We start from the raw sequence: 15,815 nt of genomic DNA, 5'->3' as shown, positions 1-15,815 counted from the left end.
GTTGAGTGGTCCCAAGAGGCTTATGGGTACTGTTTTGGATTTAACAACCATAACCGTTCTTGTTCATGTGTGAGTTATAGCCAAACTTATGAAATCAAGTTCAACCAGATCCTATGAAGGCCTACTGTGTGTAAGAGGCTCTGTGCAGGGAGACTACAAAATTGGAGGGGCCTTGTCCTTTCCTTCAGGGAGCTTGCAGTCCAGTGTGGGGGAAAATAACCACCCACACAAGTTGTCTTTTAGGTGGATACAACTCGGACAGTTGTAAAGATAACTTGTCACAGATGATTCATTGACAAACTAGGTGACTAGTAACTATAAGAATGACAGGGAGAGACACTTCAGGGTCATGCAGTAGAGGAAGGCTTGAATTGAGTTTTAAAAGATGGGTAAGATCAGCCAGCTGGGGAAAGATGGGGAGGGTGCTGTCTTTGAATGGAACTGAACAAAGCTTCTTTTGTTTTTAAGGTTGAAATCTCGCAAGAGCCCTGAGGCTTTCAAACCGAAACACGCTTTCCTTTCTCATCAAAACGCTCCACCATGATCCATAGCCTTTTCTTGATCAACTCTTCTGGGGATATTTTCCTGGAGAAACACTGGAAAAGCGTGGTCAGCCGTTCTGTTTGCGATTACTTTTTTGAGGCACAGGAGAGAGCTACTGAGGCAGAAAATGTACCTCCAGTGATCCCTACCCCTCACCACTATCTCCTAAGTGTTTACCGCCACAAGATCTTCTTTGTGGCTGTGATCCAGACAGAGGTCCCACCTCTCTTTGTCATTGAGTTTCTCCACCGAGTTGTGGACACATTTCAGGTGCGTGAAGGTGGGGATATCCTTCTGTGTAAACCATGTCTATGTGTTTATAGTTCAGCCGCCTGCGTGCTCAGCCCATGGTAAGAAACATTTGTGAAAAACCCAAACTTGGACCTTGCTCACTTCCTCTCCCATCTGGGGAACATTCTTGTTCCTATTTATTGAGTTGGCTGAGCCTAAACCGGCATATTGAATACCTTTATACCTGTTGCATGAGAAACACGGCCCTCTATGGTGTGGTCACATCCAGTCTTTGAATGTGAAAGGGTTGTTTCACTTTTTTGCTTACAAATCAGAGATGTTGTTGTTGTTGTGTAGTTGACTTATTGCCAACTGTGGCTAGCTACATGGTGTTGAGTTGCACCAAAAAGTGGTAAGTGTGCAAAACTTTATAAAGGAAACAAAATTTGAAGCAGTGCTCGTTTCATGTCCCTATTTCACATCAGGTGTCAAGCGTGTCTCCATAGCATGGGAGTGCCAGTGACGAGCGCTTGTGGGAACATCCGCCTGAAAAATCTGTGCTCCTCAGAATTTCAGTGACTTGTTTAAAAGCCAAACCCAACCTGTTAACCCTCAAGCCAATTCTGACTCAGCCAATCTGTAGGAAAGAGCACAACTGGCCCCATAGGGTGTCCAAAAGGCTGTAATCTTTCCAGAAGGAAGCTAACACAGCTTCCTCCGTCAGAGAGGCTTCAACCGCGAATCCTTTGATTATCATCTGAGTGCTTGCCCACTGTGCCACCAGGTCACCATTTGACACACTTTACAAGGTGTCATGCTCATCTTGAGTTTTCCTTTCAGGAATAGATTTGGAGGTGGGTGGGAAGGGAAGAGTTGAGGGGATATGAGTTACGTCAGAAGGTCAGTGTTATGTACAGTGCAGAACTTTAGATTGCCTAGACTCAGATTGCCAAATGTCAAGCGTGTGTTGCTTAATGTCCACAATATGTTCTGTGAAATGGGACGATGTATGATTTGGCTATTGTGTTCAACACCATCTCTCTGTACGTGTATCTCTATGTACAATATGAGTACATATTCAGCAGACATAGATCAGTGTAACCCCCATGGTAGCTGCTTTGGTTCTTTGTTAGCACTTGGAGCCTTGGGGCTTGCAAACTTACACCTGCAATTGGCTGCCTCTGGACCCCGGGCATTCCCTGAGTAAGCCTGGGGAGAATGCGAAGCCCTGAGGGTCAGAGTGAAGTAGCTCCTTGCAGACATCAACGTATTGAGGCTGGGCGGGGTGTGCAGCCCCTGTGGCTGAGGCTCTGGGCTGTCATTGGTGTCCCTGCTGGGAGGGCTGGGGAGCTGCAGCTGAGCCCTGGCGGTAGCAGCAGGTGCAAACTCAATGCCAGTCCTGTCTCTTAGTGCCCTTCCTAGCAAGCCCTTTCCTCCTGCCCTGATTGCTCCAGCAGAGCTAGGTGTTGCACACCCACGCTTAGCTTCTGACTGTTGTGATTGTTCACACAATTCAAATGTAAGTGAGAAGCAAGGGCCCTTTGGTTTAATGTCTAGGTCATGTGAAGTCTGGAGCTAGTCATCTGAATACAGAAATCAGGGCGGTGGCCAAGAAGCAAAAGAACCCAGACATGAAAATACAAATTGAAAAGCAAACCAAAATGTCCTTTCATTTGCACTGATGCCAGGATCACATGTCTAGAGTGACTTTCATCTGAAGAGAACCAAAAGACATTTTGTAAGTTTTTCCCACAAATATTCTCTTAGTAGTACTGTCATTCTGGGATTCTCACACGCTTGTGCCATGCCCTAGCCCTTTCCCATGGAAAATCTAAGATGTATAATAAAAGTTCCCATTAAGAAACTAGAAATAGAGAACCCAGTATTTATGACCTTAAACTACCCTTGCTGTGCCTTATGTTTTCCATGGGATATTTTACCCCCTTCTAAGATGAACAGTCCCTGGGGTGAAATGTAACAGCTCCTTCATATCGCCCCAGAATCATTATGTAACTTATTACAAGAAAGGAAGTGTGAGAGAAGACGTTAAACCTAGTTGAAACCACAGAAGAATTTGGGCGAGCAGTGTTGAGGTTGCTGGTTGGGAAGTCGGGGACTTCAGAGCTTGCCATCTTTGAAGCATTTGTTCAGAGTAAATGATTCTAATGACTAATCTGATATATGCCCTCTCTGGAAGCATTAATTTTTGAGAACGAGAATATGACAGAAGACTTCCTGCTGCAGAATTGCAAGCACTTTTGCTGTAGCACTTTATCATACTTGCCTTCCCAATTGCTCAGCTCCCATTAGGCATAATTTATCAAATCTAGGGAGATATTTTGTCTATTTTTTGAAAAGGAGACTCTCCCTTGGGAAGAAAGTGTATGGCATCTTTTTCTATCTCTTAAGTCCCCATCTTTTGGAAGAAAGCCTTTTGTGTTTGGACTATATTCCTGACTTCCAAATGCGCTTGGGTATTCGAATCTTTCTGATCATCGCCATCATTTGATGTAATGTAGATCTCATCTGACATCCATGTTCTATTTCAGGTGTCATAATTTAAGGAGAATATGGGGGGGTATTAAAGGAATGACAAGATAGTGTAACTATCTGGAAGCCATCATAGCACGAAACAGTGGAAAGACCTTGGGAAGTTAACCCCGGGTGGAGGGAAACTTGTAGTTGCCTTTCACAGAGCTGAGAAACTGTTATGTAAGCTTATAAGGCAGATCTAAAAGGCAAATTACATCTTCAGCAAAGAAAGAACTTTTAAAAATCCAGAGCCATCCATGAATTAAATGGGCTTTCTCAAAGTACCTCAGTGGATAAATTAACTGCTTGACTGTCTTTCGGAGGTTCTGTAAAAGGCGTGGCTGGCATTGCTAGGAAGTCCCCTGAGTGATGGCCAACTTTTTTTTAGCATTATCATCAGCATGCATGACATGTCACATGGTACTTTACAGTCCACAGAGCTCTTTCACACACATTAGCATTATCTATCATATTTAGTTCCTGCAATATCTCTAAATCCTGTGGTAGTCTTGTACCATTAAGAGATTAGACCTTTGCTTCCTCCCCCCACTATCATGACCCCATTTCTGCCTTACAAATTTGGCTAAACCAGAGCATGTACACATGCACAGATAAGAGCTCTTGACGCATGGAATCCAGGACAGATAAACCCCTCAGGAACAATGATGGAAGTAGTGATACCATCAGGGTAGGAGGAAGGTGGTGGGGGGAGGAAGAAGGGAAACTTGTCTCAATGATCAACATATTAACCCCCTCCCCCACGTACACACACAGAGTGACAAACATCAGAAACATGGGTGAAGGGAGAAAGGGGAGGTATAAGGTATGCAAATAATTTATAATTTATCAAGGGTTCAATAGAGTGGGAAGGGAGGAACAAAATGAGTAGCTGATACCAAGGACTCAAGTAGAAAGAAAATGTTTTGAAAAGGATGATGGCAACATATGTACAAATATACTTGATGCAACGGATTGTATGGATTGTTGTAAGAGCCCCCAATAAAATGATTTTTTTAAAAACCCGAAATCAAGGCCTAAATTAGTTGACCTCACTAAATCTAGTTAGTGACGTTTAAAATTATCATCGAGGTCTTTGAATTCAGGATCTAGGGGGTTTTCTACAATGTAGACAATTCCATATCTAAATTCAGCCTTCGTTCACAAAAGGGCAGAGAGTTCTTATAATCCTAGATCACAGTGTTGCTAGGTGCTGTCCAGTTGGCTCTGACTCAGCAGTCGTGTGTACAGCAGAAGGACACACGGCCTGGCCCTGCCCCATCCTCGCCCTCCTTGCCATGTCTGAGCTCCTTGCTGTCACCGTATCGGTTTCTCTCATTGAGGCGCTCTTTCTCACTGACGCTCTACCAAGCATGATGCATGCCTTTCTGCAGGCGCTGGTGCTTGCTGATAAAATCTTCAAAGCACCTAAAAGTGTCACCGTCCTCACTTCTGAGGAGCATCCTGGTTGTACTTTTTCCAAGACAGAGTTGATTGTACTTCTGGAAGTCTATGGTCCTTTCAAAATTCTTTGTCAAAATTCTTTGCCAGCGCTAGAATTCAATTTTCATTGTCCAACTTCCACACGCATATGAGGTGATTGAAAATAACCACGGCTTGGGTCAACAGCACCTTGGTCCTCAAAGTGACATGAACATTGATTGTGGATCCATGAAAGCAGAAATCTGCGACAACTTTGATCTTTCCTTCATTTATCGTGATGTTGTCTGTTGGTCCAGTTATGAAAGATTATGGTTTTATGTTGAGTTGTAATCCATACTGAAGGCTGTCGTCTTTGATCAGTAAATGCTTCACGGCCCCTGAGGGGCACTCATTTCTGGTTTTAGACTATACTTTATCCCCTTGTTCTGTTCAAACAATGGCTGCTTGGGCAATGTGCACGTTCTGCATGAGCACACGACGTTCTGGAATTCCCATTCTCGGTAATGCAAGCTACAGTTTATTATGATCCACATAGTCAAATGCCTTTGCACGGTCAACAAAACACAAGTTAGCACCTTTCTGGCATTCTCTGCGGTCAGCCAAGATTCACTTAACAGCAGCAGTGCTATCCCTCGTTCCTTGTCCCATCTGATCCAGCTTGAGTTTCTGGCAGCTCCCTGTCAATGTACTCCTACAGCCACTTTTGAGTTATCTTCAGTAAAATTAGACTTGCATGTGATGTTAGGGTGTTGTTAACTAATTTCAGAATTCTTTTGGATCAATTTTCTTTAGAATGTGCACAAATACTGATGTCTTTTGGTCAGATGGCCAAGTATCTGTCTCACAAATTTTTTGATATCTCATGTTTCTTCAAACATCTCACTTGGTATTCTGTCAATTCCTGTACCTTTATCCTTGGCCAGTACCTTCCGTGCAGTTTGGACTTCTTTCAATACCATTGGTTCTTGATCATATGCCACCTTCTGAAATGGATGAACATTGACCAGTTCTTTTTGATACAGCAGACTTTGTATTCCTTCAGTCTTCTTTTGATTCTTCCTGCATTTGTCATTATTTTGCATGCAGAATCCTTCAGTATTGCAGCTTGAGGCTTGATGTTTCTTTACTTCTTCCAGCTTGTGGGATGCTGAGCGTGTTGTTCCCAGTTGAGTGTCTAAATCCAGGTTTTTGTATATTTCATTATAGTATTTTTCTTCCCCAGCTGCCCTTTGAAATTTCCTGTTGGACTTTTACTTTATCTTAGCTTCCATTCACTTTAGGTACTCTATTCATGAGCAACGTTCAGTCTCTTCTGACATCCACTTTGGCCTTTTCTTTTTTTTAAATGACCTTCCTGCCCCGTGTTGATGATACCCCTGACGTCATCCTACAGCTCTGCTAATCTTTGGTCACTTGTGTTCCACAAGCACATCAGAGAGGAGGGATGAACCAAAGAATCTTTGTGATGGACTAGCTCAACCCCTTCATTTTATTTTATTTCTCCTCTATTTTTATTCAAGGCATGAATGCTGAGGAATAGCACAACGGCAAGGGTTAAAAATATTTTCACATACAGTTCTGTGGCACGTTACATGTAACCATTTTGAGCATTCCCTTCAAATTCATGTTCATAAGCATGTATAATAATCTAGATTCATTATGTATTTTACCAAATTAAGGAAACCAGCCTAAAGTAATGAAATGATTCCTCTAGGTCAGTGGTTCTAAACCTGCAGGTCGAAACCCCTTTGGAGGTTGAAGGACCCTTTCACAGGGGTTGCCCAATTCATAACAGTAGCAAAATGACAGTGATGAAGTAGGAACGAAAATAATTTTATGGTCGGGGGTGTCACCACACTTGAGGAACTGTATTAAAGGGTCACAGCATTAGGAAGGTTGAGAACCACTGCTCTACTTTGTCAAATAATAACACTAGTGCTAAACCAGGTTTTCTCATTTGTTACTTCCCGATCTATTCTCCCTGAGAGATCATGGTTGTGTTTCACTCCCTTATTAAAGAAAATTGCCCCAAACCATTTCATGTTAACACGTGGTCGGGGCCAGAGCCTTATTCTGGAACATCTCCCCCCTCACAGTCTCTGAGTGATAAACGTGCATATCATGTGTTCACCAGGATTATTTTGGAGTCTGTTCCGAGCCAGTGATAAAAGACAATGTTGTGGTGGTGTATGAGGTACTGGAAGAGATGCTGGACAATGGGTTTCCATTGGCTACCGAGTCAAACATCCTCAAAGAACTCATAAAGCCTCCCACGATTCTTCGGACAGTTGTCAACACCATAACAGGTATGGAGAATAGAGAAAACCCGTGGCACGCTGCTGCCACTGTTGCTGCCACCTTAGTGGCTCAATCTGGTGTGGAGCTCTTTTTAAATAACAAGGAATCAACTTTCTCGTACTTACATATCTGTAATCATATTTAGAATGATTTCAGTAACTTTCTAGAAATTGAAGTGCTGACTCAAAGGCAAAAGGTATACCAAATGCTCTCCAAAAAAAAGTTATATATCAAGTTGTACTCTCACTAACAATTTTTGGGCACTCTAGTCAACCCTATTATTATTTTAATCGTTGTAATGTTGGCAATTTGTTAAGTAGTTTAGTGATACCTTATTTCAGTACTCACTTTTTATTACTAAGATATTAAAATCTTTCAGGAGTTTGACTTTTTTCTCTGTGAATTAATTTTTTTTGTCCTTTTCCCATTTTTCTGTTGAGATGTTTTCCTTTTTTCACATTGACTTAAAGAATTCCTTTCATTTAAGAATTTGTAGGACTACTTTATAGATTTTAAATCCTACACATCACAAATATATATTAAAAATATTTCCTTTGTTACAGAATTTTTTTCACAATCTTTCACTTTTCATTTAATATTACGCATGGTGGGTTTTTTAAAAGCCATATTTCAATTCTTCAAAAATATAGTAACGTTAATCATTTTCTTCCATTAAGGTTTTTGCATTTGGGGTCTTGTTTTGTACAAGTGTTTGCATGGCATGTGGCAAACGAAGAACACATTTAAAAATTATTTTTTAAGTATAAATATTCAAGAATATCTGTAATCAGTTGCCTTGGAGTCAGTTCCAATTCATAGTGACTCCATGGGACAGAGTGGAACTGCCAGTAGGGTTTCCAAAGCTGTACCTGTCAACGGAGGTTACGACATCCTTCTCCTGCAGGGGGGCAGTGGGTTTGAACTGGCAACTTTCTAGTTGGCAGCCAAGCACCCAATTATTGCACCACGAACCCTCCGGAAGTATTTAGGAAAAGCCAGGACAGTTTTGAAAAGTAATTACAAAGGGTAGGAATAATTTTCCCTGTTAAACATCAAGACATATTAAGTCAGATAGTAGACCAGACAAACAGTTATAGACGCGATCTGTAATCAGAACTAGGACAGTTTTGAAAATGAATACAGTTTGCAAAAGAAAAAAAAGAGCAAGAGAGAAAATGTACCATTCCAGATACAAGATATTACAACATTTTAGTGATTTTTAAAAGTATAATATTGACCCAGGAAGAGACACCCAGATCACTGAAATAAAATAGAAAGTAGGAGCAGAGCCTTGCTTTGCTAGGAATTTGGTATATAGTAAATATGGCCATATATCAAATCAGGGGCCAGTTGTTAAGTTGGCTTCAATAAGGAAAAAAATAAAGTTAGGTTCCTCACTTTGTATCATACACAAACTAAATTTCTGTTGGATTAAGGAGTTAAACACACACTTCACAATTAGAAGGAAAAATAGAATGCCTTTTTTATCTTTGAGAAAGAAAAGCCTTTTTTAAAAGTGTATTTTCATCTAGTTCTCTTATAATTTTATTTCTGATTTAAAATGTTAATTTTTCTTGAAATTATCTTGGTTTACAGTATAAGGTAAGGCTCTATGTTTATTTCTCCAAAATTGTCAGTCAGATTTCCTAGCACATCTATTGACAAATGTATGCTCTCCTTTTTTAAAAACTATATATATTGGTCTGTTTGTACATTTTCTGCATTGGGTATATGCTGCTTTAATTATTGTAGCCTGATGATAATTAATTTGGTAGGTTTTAAAATATTATTTTTTAAAATTTTATTTTATTAAAAAAATATTATTTACTCAGCCTTAAGCCTTAAAAGCTTTGTTAGTACCTGAATCAATTACTGAATATTTTTAAGTCATTTGAGCCTGGATCTTATTTCAGTCCAGTGAAAGATATATGGGAACCACTGTATGCTGAATATATATGTGTGTATTTAATATTTCTTTTAAAAAAATATGGTTTAGGTAAAAGTTTACAAAGCAAATTAGTTTCTCATTCTGCAATGTATACATAGATTTTGCTGTCATTGATTGTAATCCGCACAATGTGTTGGCATTCTTCTCTTTCTATCTTTGGCTCCTCCTTTTCATTTGCCCAGTTTCCCTGCCCATGCTTGCCTTCTTACCTTTTCTTTTGTGCAAATGCTGCCCTTTGGGTCTCATGCGGGTGATTGTGTAAGGAGTGTGCTCTCGAAAGGTGTTATGGTGACTTTTTTTCTTTTATGTGGCTGAAGGGTGATCTCCGGAAGTGGCTTCCGTTCTAAGTTAGAAGGACGTCTAAGGGCCATTGTCCTGAGTTCTATCATGTCTACCAGACCAATCATTCAAGTCTTCCCCCCACCTCCCCAATGCGTTTAGATTTTTAAATTTTACCCTTTTCTTTGACTCTGTCCATCTATTGTGATTCTGGTCATGGTGGGAGCTGGGGACTGTCTAATTCTGTGGTGTCAGGTCAGTGGAGGCTATTGTTCACTTGGTTTATGTGGTTCATTGTCTTCTGGACTCATTGTTTCCTTGAGCCTTGATTTGCTTCAGTCTTCCTTCTTCAGAGAGAAAGAGAGCAATAGTAGTAACTTAGATGGCCGCACAAGCTTTTCAGTCCCCCGCTGCTACTCCTCAAGTGGGATGTAGAACACTGCCTTTGTGGACTAGGTTGCGCCAATTGACCTTGGTGTCATTCCGATCCCTTTGTTCTTGGATAAATGCTTCCCCTGTCATCTTAAATGGTTGATGATTCTCACATGATGGTGAGTGCAGCTCCAGATCTAAAGGGTGCCTAAGGAACATAGTCATGGGGGGTCCCACTGGTCTCTAGCTGACCGGTAAGGCTGGCCTCTTATACGACTTTGAGTTCTGTCCCACACTTTTCTCCCTCTCTGTTCTTTTCAGAGAAGTTGGTGGTGGTGGGTGGGCACAGTTTTGTTCTTCTGATTTCAGAGTTTTGGAGACTGTGGTTTGCATGGTCCATGAAGTCACTGACTGTTTCCCTGTGTCTTTCAAGCTTTGGTGGCATAGTGGGTTACACATTGCACTGGCAACCACAAAGTCAGCAGTTTGAACCCATCAGCTGCTCTGCAGGAGGAAAATCAGGCTGTTTGCTCTCATCAAGAACAAAAGTCTCAGAAACGCACAAGGGCAGTTCAGCCCTGTCCTATAGGGACTGGATGAGTTGGAATAAACTTGACGGCATTGAGTTTAGTTTGGTTTGGGTTCAGTGGCCATCACTCTTCTTTCCTCCAGATGGAGAGAGACCAATACTTGCACCCTTGATGGCTACTTGGGGAATTTTAAGACCCTGGTTGCTGCTCAACAAACTAGGATGCAGAACACTGTGTTGGGAACTATGTAACTGTGTTTCACTTGTTGAAACGATGTTACTATTTGTACCAGTTGACTTTGGTGTCCCCCACTACCATGGCCCTAAACCTCCAGGCCCAGCAACTCATTCCCTCAAGGTGTTTGGTGATGTCTAAAAAGTTTTCCTAACTTTGCCCACAGTATGCTCTACCACATTCATGGATCTATCGCAGCAAAGGTAAATACACAGACACAAATACCTTCTGTCAGATCTCTATATATTTGTGGGTATACACCCAGTCTTCTTCCTATACCTGTTCATCTTGCCTGCTTATGTAAGCATCTACTCATTGATCACCACTATTGCAGGATTGTGTCTCTGTGACCTTTAACTCTTGCAAACCTCATTTGCAAACCCCCTGCGGATTTCCAAAGACTAACTGTTTACGGGAGTAGACAGCCAGGCCTTTCTTCTACGCAGCTGCTGGTGGTTTCAAACTGCTGACCAGCCCAACTTGTAACCACCATACCACCAGGGCTCCTAGCCAGACCCTAGAGCCAGCCACTCAAAACAATGAGATACCATCTCACACTTGCAATAATGCTGCTGATAGAAGAAGGAGGAGGAGGAGGAGAAGAGAAAATGACCAATGTTGGTGACGAGGTCTTGAGGGGACTGAAGTCTCATACATTGCTGGTGGAAAATTAAAAATGGTACAATCATTATGGGGAATAGTATGACCCTTCCTCGAAGTAGCAATACCATATGATCTCGTATTCCTGCTCCTGGATATGTGTATATCCTAGAGAAATATGAGCCATAAACTCTCTCTCTGTGGTTGAGGGGTTGTAGTTTTCTGTACATCTCTGTGTGTGTCTATGAAGTCAAGTTTGTTGCTTGTGTTCTTTAGGAGCCCTGCTGGTGAAGTGGTTACATATCGGGCTGCTAACCGAAAGGTCAGCGTTTGAAACCACCAGCTGCTTCTTGGGAGAAAGACAGGGCTTTCTACTCCCGTTAACAGCTACAGTCTCAGAAAGAAAGGTAACCCGTCACAGTGGGGAAGTTATCAAACAATGTCATTGATATCATATGTAAGGAAAACTCTGCTGGAGCTCATTGAACAACAGTTGCAGCAGTACATTGACAAGGAGCTGCTAGAAATTCAAGTTGGATTCCGAAGAGGCTGTGACACAAGGGATATTCTTGCCAGTGTCAGATGATCTTGACTCAAAGCAGAGAACACTAGAAAGATGTTTGTTTGTGGTTGATTGATTTTGGAAAGGCATTCAACTGTGTAGAGCCTAACTAACTATGGATACCATTGAACACAATGGGAATTCCAGAACACGTCATTGTGTCCCATCACAACCTGTACACAGACCAAGAAGCAGGTATTGGACCAAAACAAGGGAATACTGTATGATCAGGTGTGTGTCAGGGTTGTTTCCTTTTACCTTACTTACTCTGTATGCTGAGGAAATCATTAGAAAAGCTGGACTCTATGAAGAGGAACATGGCTTCAGGGTTGGAAGAAGGCTTGTTAACAACCTGCAGTATGCAGATGATGCAAACTTGCTTGCTGAAAGCAAGGAGGACTTGAAGCACTTGTTGATGAAGGTCAAGGATTTCAGACATCAGCATGGCTTACAACCAATGTAAAGAAAACTAAACTCCTCGCAACTGGACCAATAGACAACATCATGATAACAGGAGAAAGGATTGAAGTGGTCCAAAATGTCATCTTGCTTGGAATCACAATCAATGCACATGGAAGCAGCAGCCAAGAGATTAAATGAACTATTGCAGTGGGGAAATCTGTAACACAAAACCTCTTTAACATGTTGAAAAGCAAGGATGTCACTTTGAGGACTAAGGTGAGCCTGACCCCAGCTCTGGCATGTTCAGTTGTCTCATAGGAGTGTGCAGGCTGAGCCTTGAATAAGAAGACTGCAGAAGGGTCCGTGCAATTGAGTGATGGTGTTGGTGAAGCCCATCTGAAATACTAGGAACTGCCGACAGAACCAATGAAACGGACAAAGTGGTCCCACTTAGCAATCATTGTGAGGATGGGGCAGGCCAGGCAATGCGTCCTTCTATTGCACAGAGAAAGGGTCGCTAGGAGTCAGAACTGACTCAATGGCACCTAAGAACAATACATTTCTTGTTTGGCACTTCTTCTGTTTCAGGATTGTATATAGCTCATCCCACTGCCTCCTTGCCTGCTTGGTTTTTGCTGATCAGTCATAGCTTTGTCTTAGTGGTTTTGATTGCCTCCTCTCCCTGCTTGCCAGGTCACCAGAGTGGCCCTCTGCTGCTTGGTGGGTGGATCCCTGTGCTGGGGGTGGACTTGTCAGAGCATTCCCACACTGCTCAGTGCAGAGGGTTGGCAAGTGGGCAGGGTCATCAGGGTGGTCCAGTGCTGGGGTGTCACTGAATGGGAGGGTACGCTTGAGTGGGGATGTGGTTGTATGGGCAGGATCACTAAAGCTGTCGCCTGTCTCTGGAGGAGGTGGATCACTGGGCAGGGGATGCAGTTGGGTGTGTGGTGCCTTTCTGGGGGGTTGGTTGATGGTCAGGTGTCGCAGTTAGGCAGCCTGAGTCAGTGGAGCAGCCTTGTCTGACTCAGTGGTGGGTCACCAGGCAGGGAGCAGGGTTGGGCATGTGGGGAGGGGCACTGGAGTGGCTCCACATCAGAGGGAATGTCACTGGCCAGGGATCAAGTTTGGGTGGGCCGGGACTTGATCCTGTGATGCAGGGCTCCTCCAGTGTCCCTCACCTCTCCCAACAGCAGGAGTAGTGCAGACAAGGTGGGGAGAAAAAGGGGACCCAGACTGTCCTGCTCAGCAGTCAGAGCTCTGGGGATCGAGAGATTCGCATGCCTTCCATCACCAGAGCTGCGTAGGGAGACGGAGTGGGCTGCACACTTTGCTGGGTGAGGTTGCCTGAGCACCTCTCACTGGCTGCATCAGAAACGAGGACCTGGACCTGTTCAAGTAATGAGGGCTGTGCTGCCAGCAATCTGGTCTCATAGGGAATCTATTGGTTTGTGCACACCACCCAGCTCTGATGGTCAGGGACTACTGTTCTTGTGTAGACCTGTCTCTAGATCCTAGATCCCTCCCTACTTTGTAGATTACAGGGTTCCTGGGATTCACCTCTTCCTCCCTGTGTTTTCCCTCCTTAGAGCTGAGTCATGGTTTGCTCACCTTGGTGTGTCTATTCAGTTGCTGTTTCTTATGGAGGATACTGGCTTTGTCTCAGGATGACCACACTGAGCCTGGATGCCTGGCACAGGAGCTCTGCTCCATGTCCCTCCTTGTTCACTACAGCCGTTCAATTTCACCTTTTGCTCAGTGTTTGATTAAAGCCTTTATCCTGTCTTTTGCTGTTCGGGCCTTCCGAATTGCCATCTGCAACTGTTTCGCTTGATGTTTTAAATCTTAGCTGTGAGGGATACCTGGTAAAGCCGCCATCTTGCCATCTCCCGGTATTTCTTTCTGTAGGGGATATATCAAGGCATTGGAAAGTGGGAATTGAATTTAAGTTGATTGTACTACTTCAGAATTTCCGTCTAGAACCTGTAAACTTGAAATATATATTTGTGTTCTATTGGGGGAGCGGCAAGTCCAGAAATTTATTAACAACCCTCATGGACAGGAGAATATTTAATTTGTATTCATTCCCTAAATTTCAGTGTAGTGTGAGAAATGTCATGTCAATGGATATAGTTTAATTTGTAGGGTAACTATACCTAAGAAGACACTTTGAGCTAGAATACTCCTTTTACCCATGAAAATTTTATATCAATATGTAGATTGCCATCCCTACTGAAAGCCAATACATTATTCAAACTGCAAGCAATTGTGGAATTTGAGAAACTAAGTTCAGGTTACTTTCAAAAACAAAATATGATAGCTGTTTCTCAGGTAACATTTTTTTCCCAAGCCTTTTTCCTGCTTGAAGAGCCAGACCAGATGGCGACAAGGGGTTTTTAAATAAGTGAAGTTACTCCTTGTGGAAACTGGGAAAATTCTTATCTTCTCTTTGAGAAATTCTTCAATTGAGTGCATGAGTAGTGGGAGCCTAGAGACTTAGAGACTAAGGTTATTAGAATCAACTGGGAATTAAAGTACAGTGACATTAATTTTCACAGGCAGCACCAATGTGGGTGACCAACTTCCCACTGGGCAGCTCTCAGTGGTGCCTTGGCGACGGACCGGGGTGAAATACACCAACAACGAGGCCTATTTTGATGTGATTGAAGAAATTGATGCCATCATTGATAAGTCAGGTATGTGCTTTAAATCTGTTCTTGGAGCTATGAAAATAAAAAGAGACCCATGTCATGTGTGCTAGTCCCAGAATGATCTCCCATTCAAGATCATTCATTTTGATATACTGTCTACTCAGTGTCAAGCACTATGGTAGACACTGGGAATAGATTTTAATATTATGAAACAGACCACTGTTTCCCTCATATGTTTACTTGTTTTATTGACCTTATTTTCTTGAATGCAGAAGTAGTGATAACAAAAAAAAAAACACCCAAGTTACCTGTTGATTAGATTTCCATTTTGAAAGTGTTTTACCCCTGGTTCTGATGGCAGAACTAACATAGTAATAAAATTAGAGGGCCTCTTTTCTATCTATTCTGAATTAAGTTCTATAGATTAAGGATTTTCTCTTTACATGAAGTACCTAGATACTCGAGTATAAGCTGAGTTTTTCAGCACATTTTCAATGCAGTTTTTAGGGTAAAATTAGGTGCCTTGGCTGATATTTGGGTCGGCTTATACTCGAGTATATAGGTAACTCATACATTCAACAAAGTCCATAAAAACCTGTTATATTATAGGCACAGCGCTGGATAGCGGTCATTTGATGATGACTAATCTATGGTCGTAGGAAGCCTACTAGGCATCCCTGAGAGGGGTGGCGGTGGGGGGCGGGGCGTGTAAAAGAGGAGAGCAGGCGAGGGGTGCCCATCCATCTTGAACACAGTACAAAAGTTGCTAAGTCTGCATGCATTTGAGGGGGAAAGTGTTGGCAGACACTCAGGATGACAAACTACTGCCGGGAATTAAAGTAGTTGGTGTGACAGCATGGGGAAGCCTAAAAAGAGGACAGTAAGTGATGAGGCTTGCAAACTAAGGAGGCGTGTTTCTTTTCTAATTAGTCAAAAACAAAACAAAATAAAAACAGCAAATAACCCAATGTCCACCAACAATAGGATAAATAAATATTGATATGTTCATACAGTGAGTAACAAAAAAGGAACTACTGATAAACCCAACAGCATGGATGAATTTTACAATGTTGAGCAAAGGGACCTAGATGCCAAGTACTATATACAGTGAACCCTCGCCACTTCGCGCTTCGACTTCCGCGGCTTCACTCTATCGCGGTTTTTGCGTAACAGCGCATGCTCTGTCATTACTGCCA

At 42.4% G+C, this 15,815-nt stretch overlaps 1 protein-coding gene across 1 annotated transcript in view; it reads left to right on the top strand.

The window, feature by feature from the left end:
- The first annotated feature begins 473 nt into the window (after positions 1 to 473).
- Positions 474 to 15,815, top strand: part of AP3M2 (adaptor related protein complex 3 subunit mu 2) — a 24,493-nt gene continuing 9,151 nt past the window's right edge. The window contains exons 1-3 of the mRNA XM_004707560.2: positions 474 to 813; positions 6,881 to 7,052; positions 14,527 to 14,664. Of these exons, the coding sequence (XP_004707617.1) occupies positions 541 to 813; positions 6,881 to 7,052; positions 14,527 to 14,664 (583 nt within the window). The 5' untranslated portion in view covers positions 474 to 540. The remainder of the gene's footprint in view (positions 814 to 6,880; positions 7,053 to 14,526; positions 14,665 to 15,815) is intronic.

This window comes from Echinops telfairi, unplaced genomic scaffold, assembly GCF_000313985.2.
Source record: "Echinops telfairi isolate 266 unplaced genomic scaffold, ASM31398v2 ScPeMD7_9;HRSCAF=40, whole genome shotgun sequence".
Classification (NCBI taxonomy): Eukaryota; Metazoa; Chordata; class Mammalia; order Afrosoricida; family Tenrecidae; genus Echinops; species Echinops telfairi.
The sequence above is the reverse complement of the archived record's forward strand: the minus strand, read 5'-3'. Positions and strand labels throughout refer to the sequence as shown.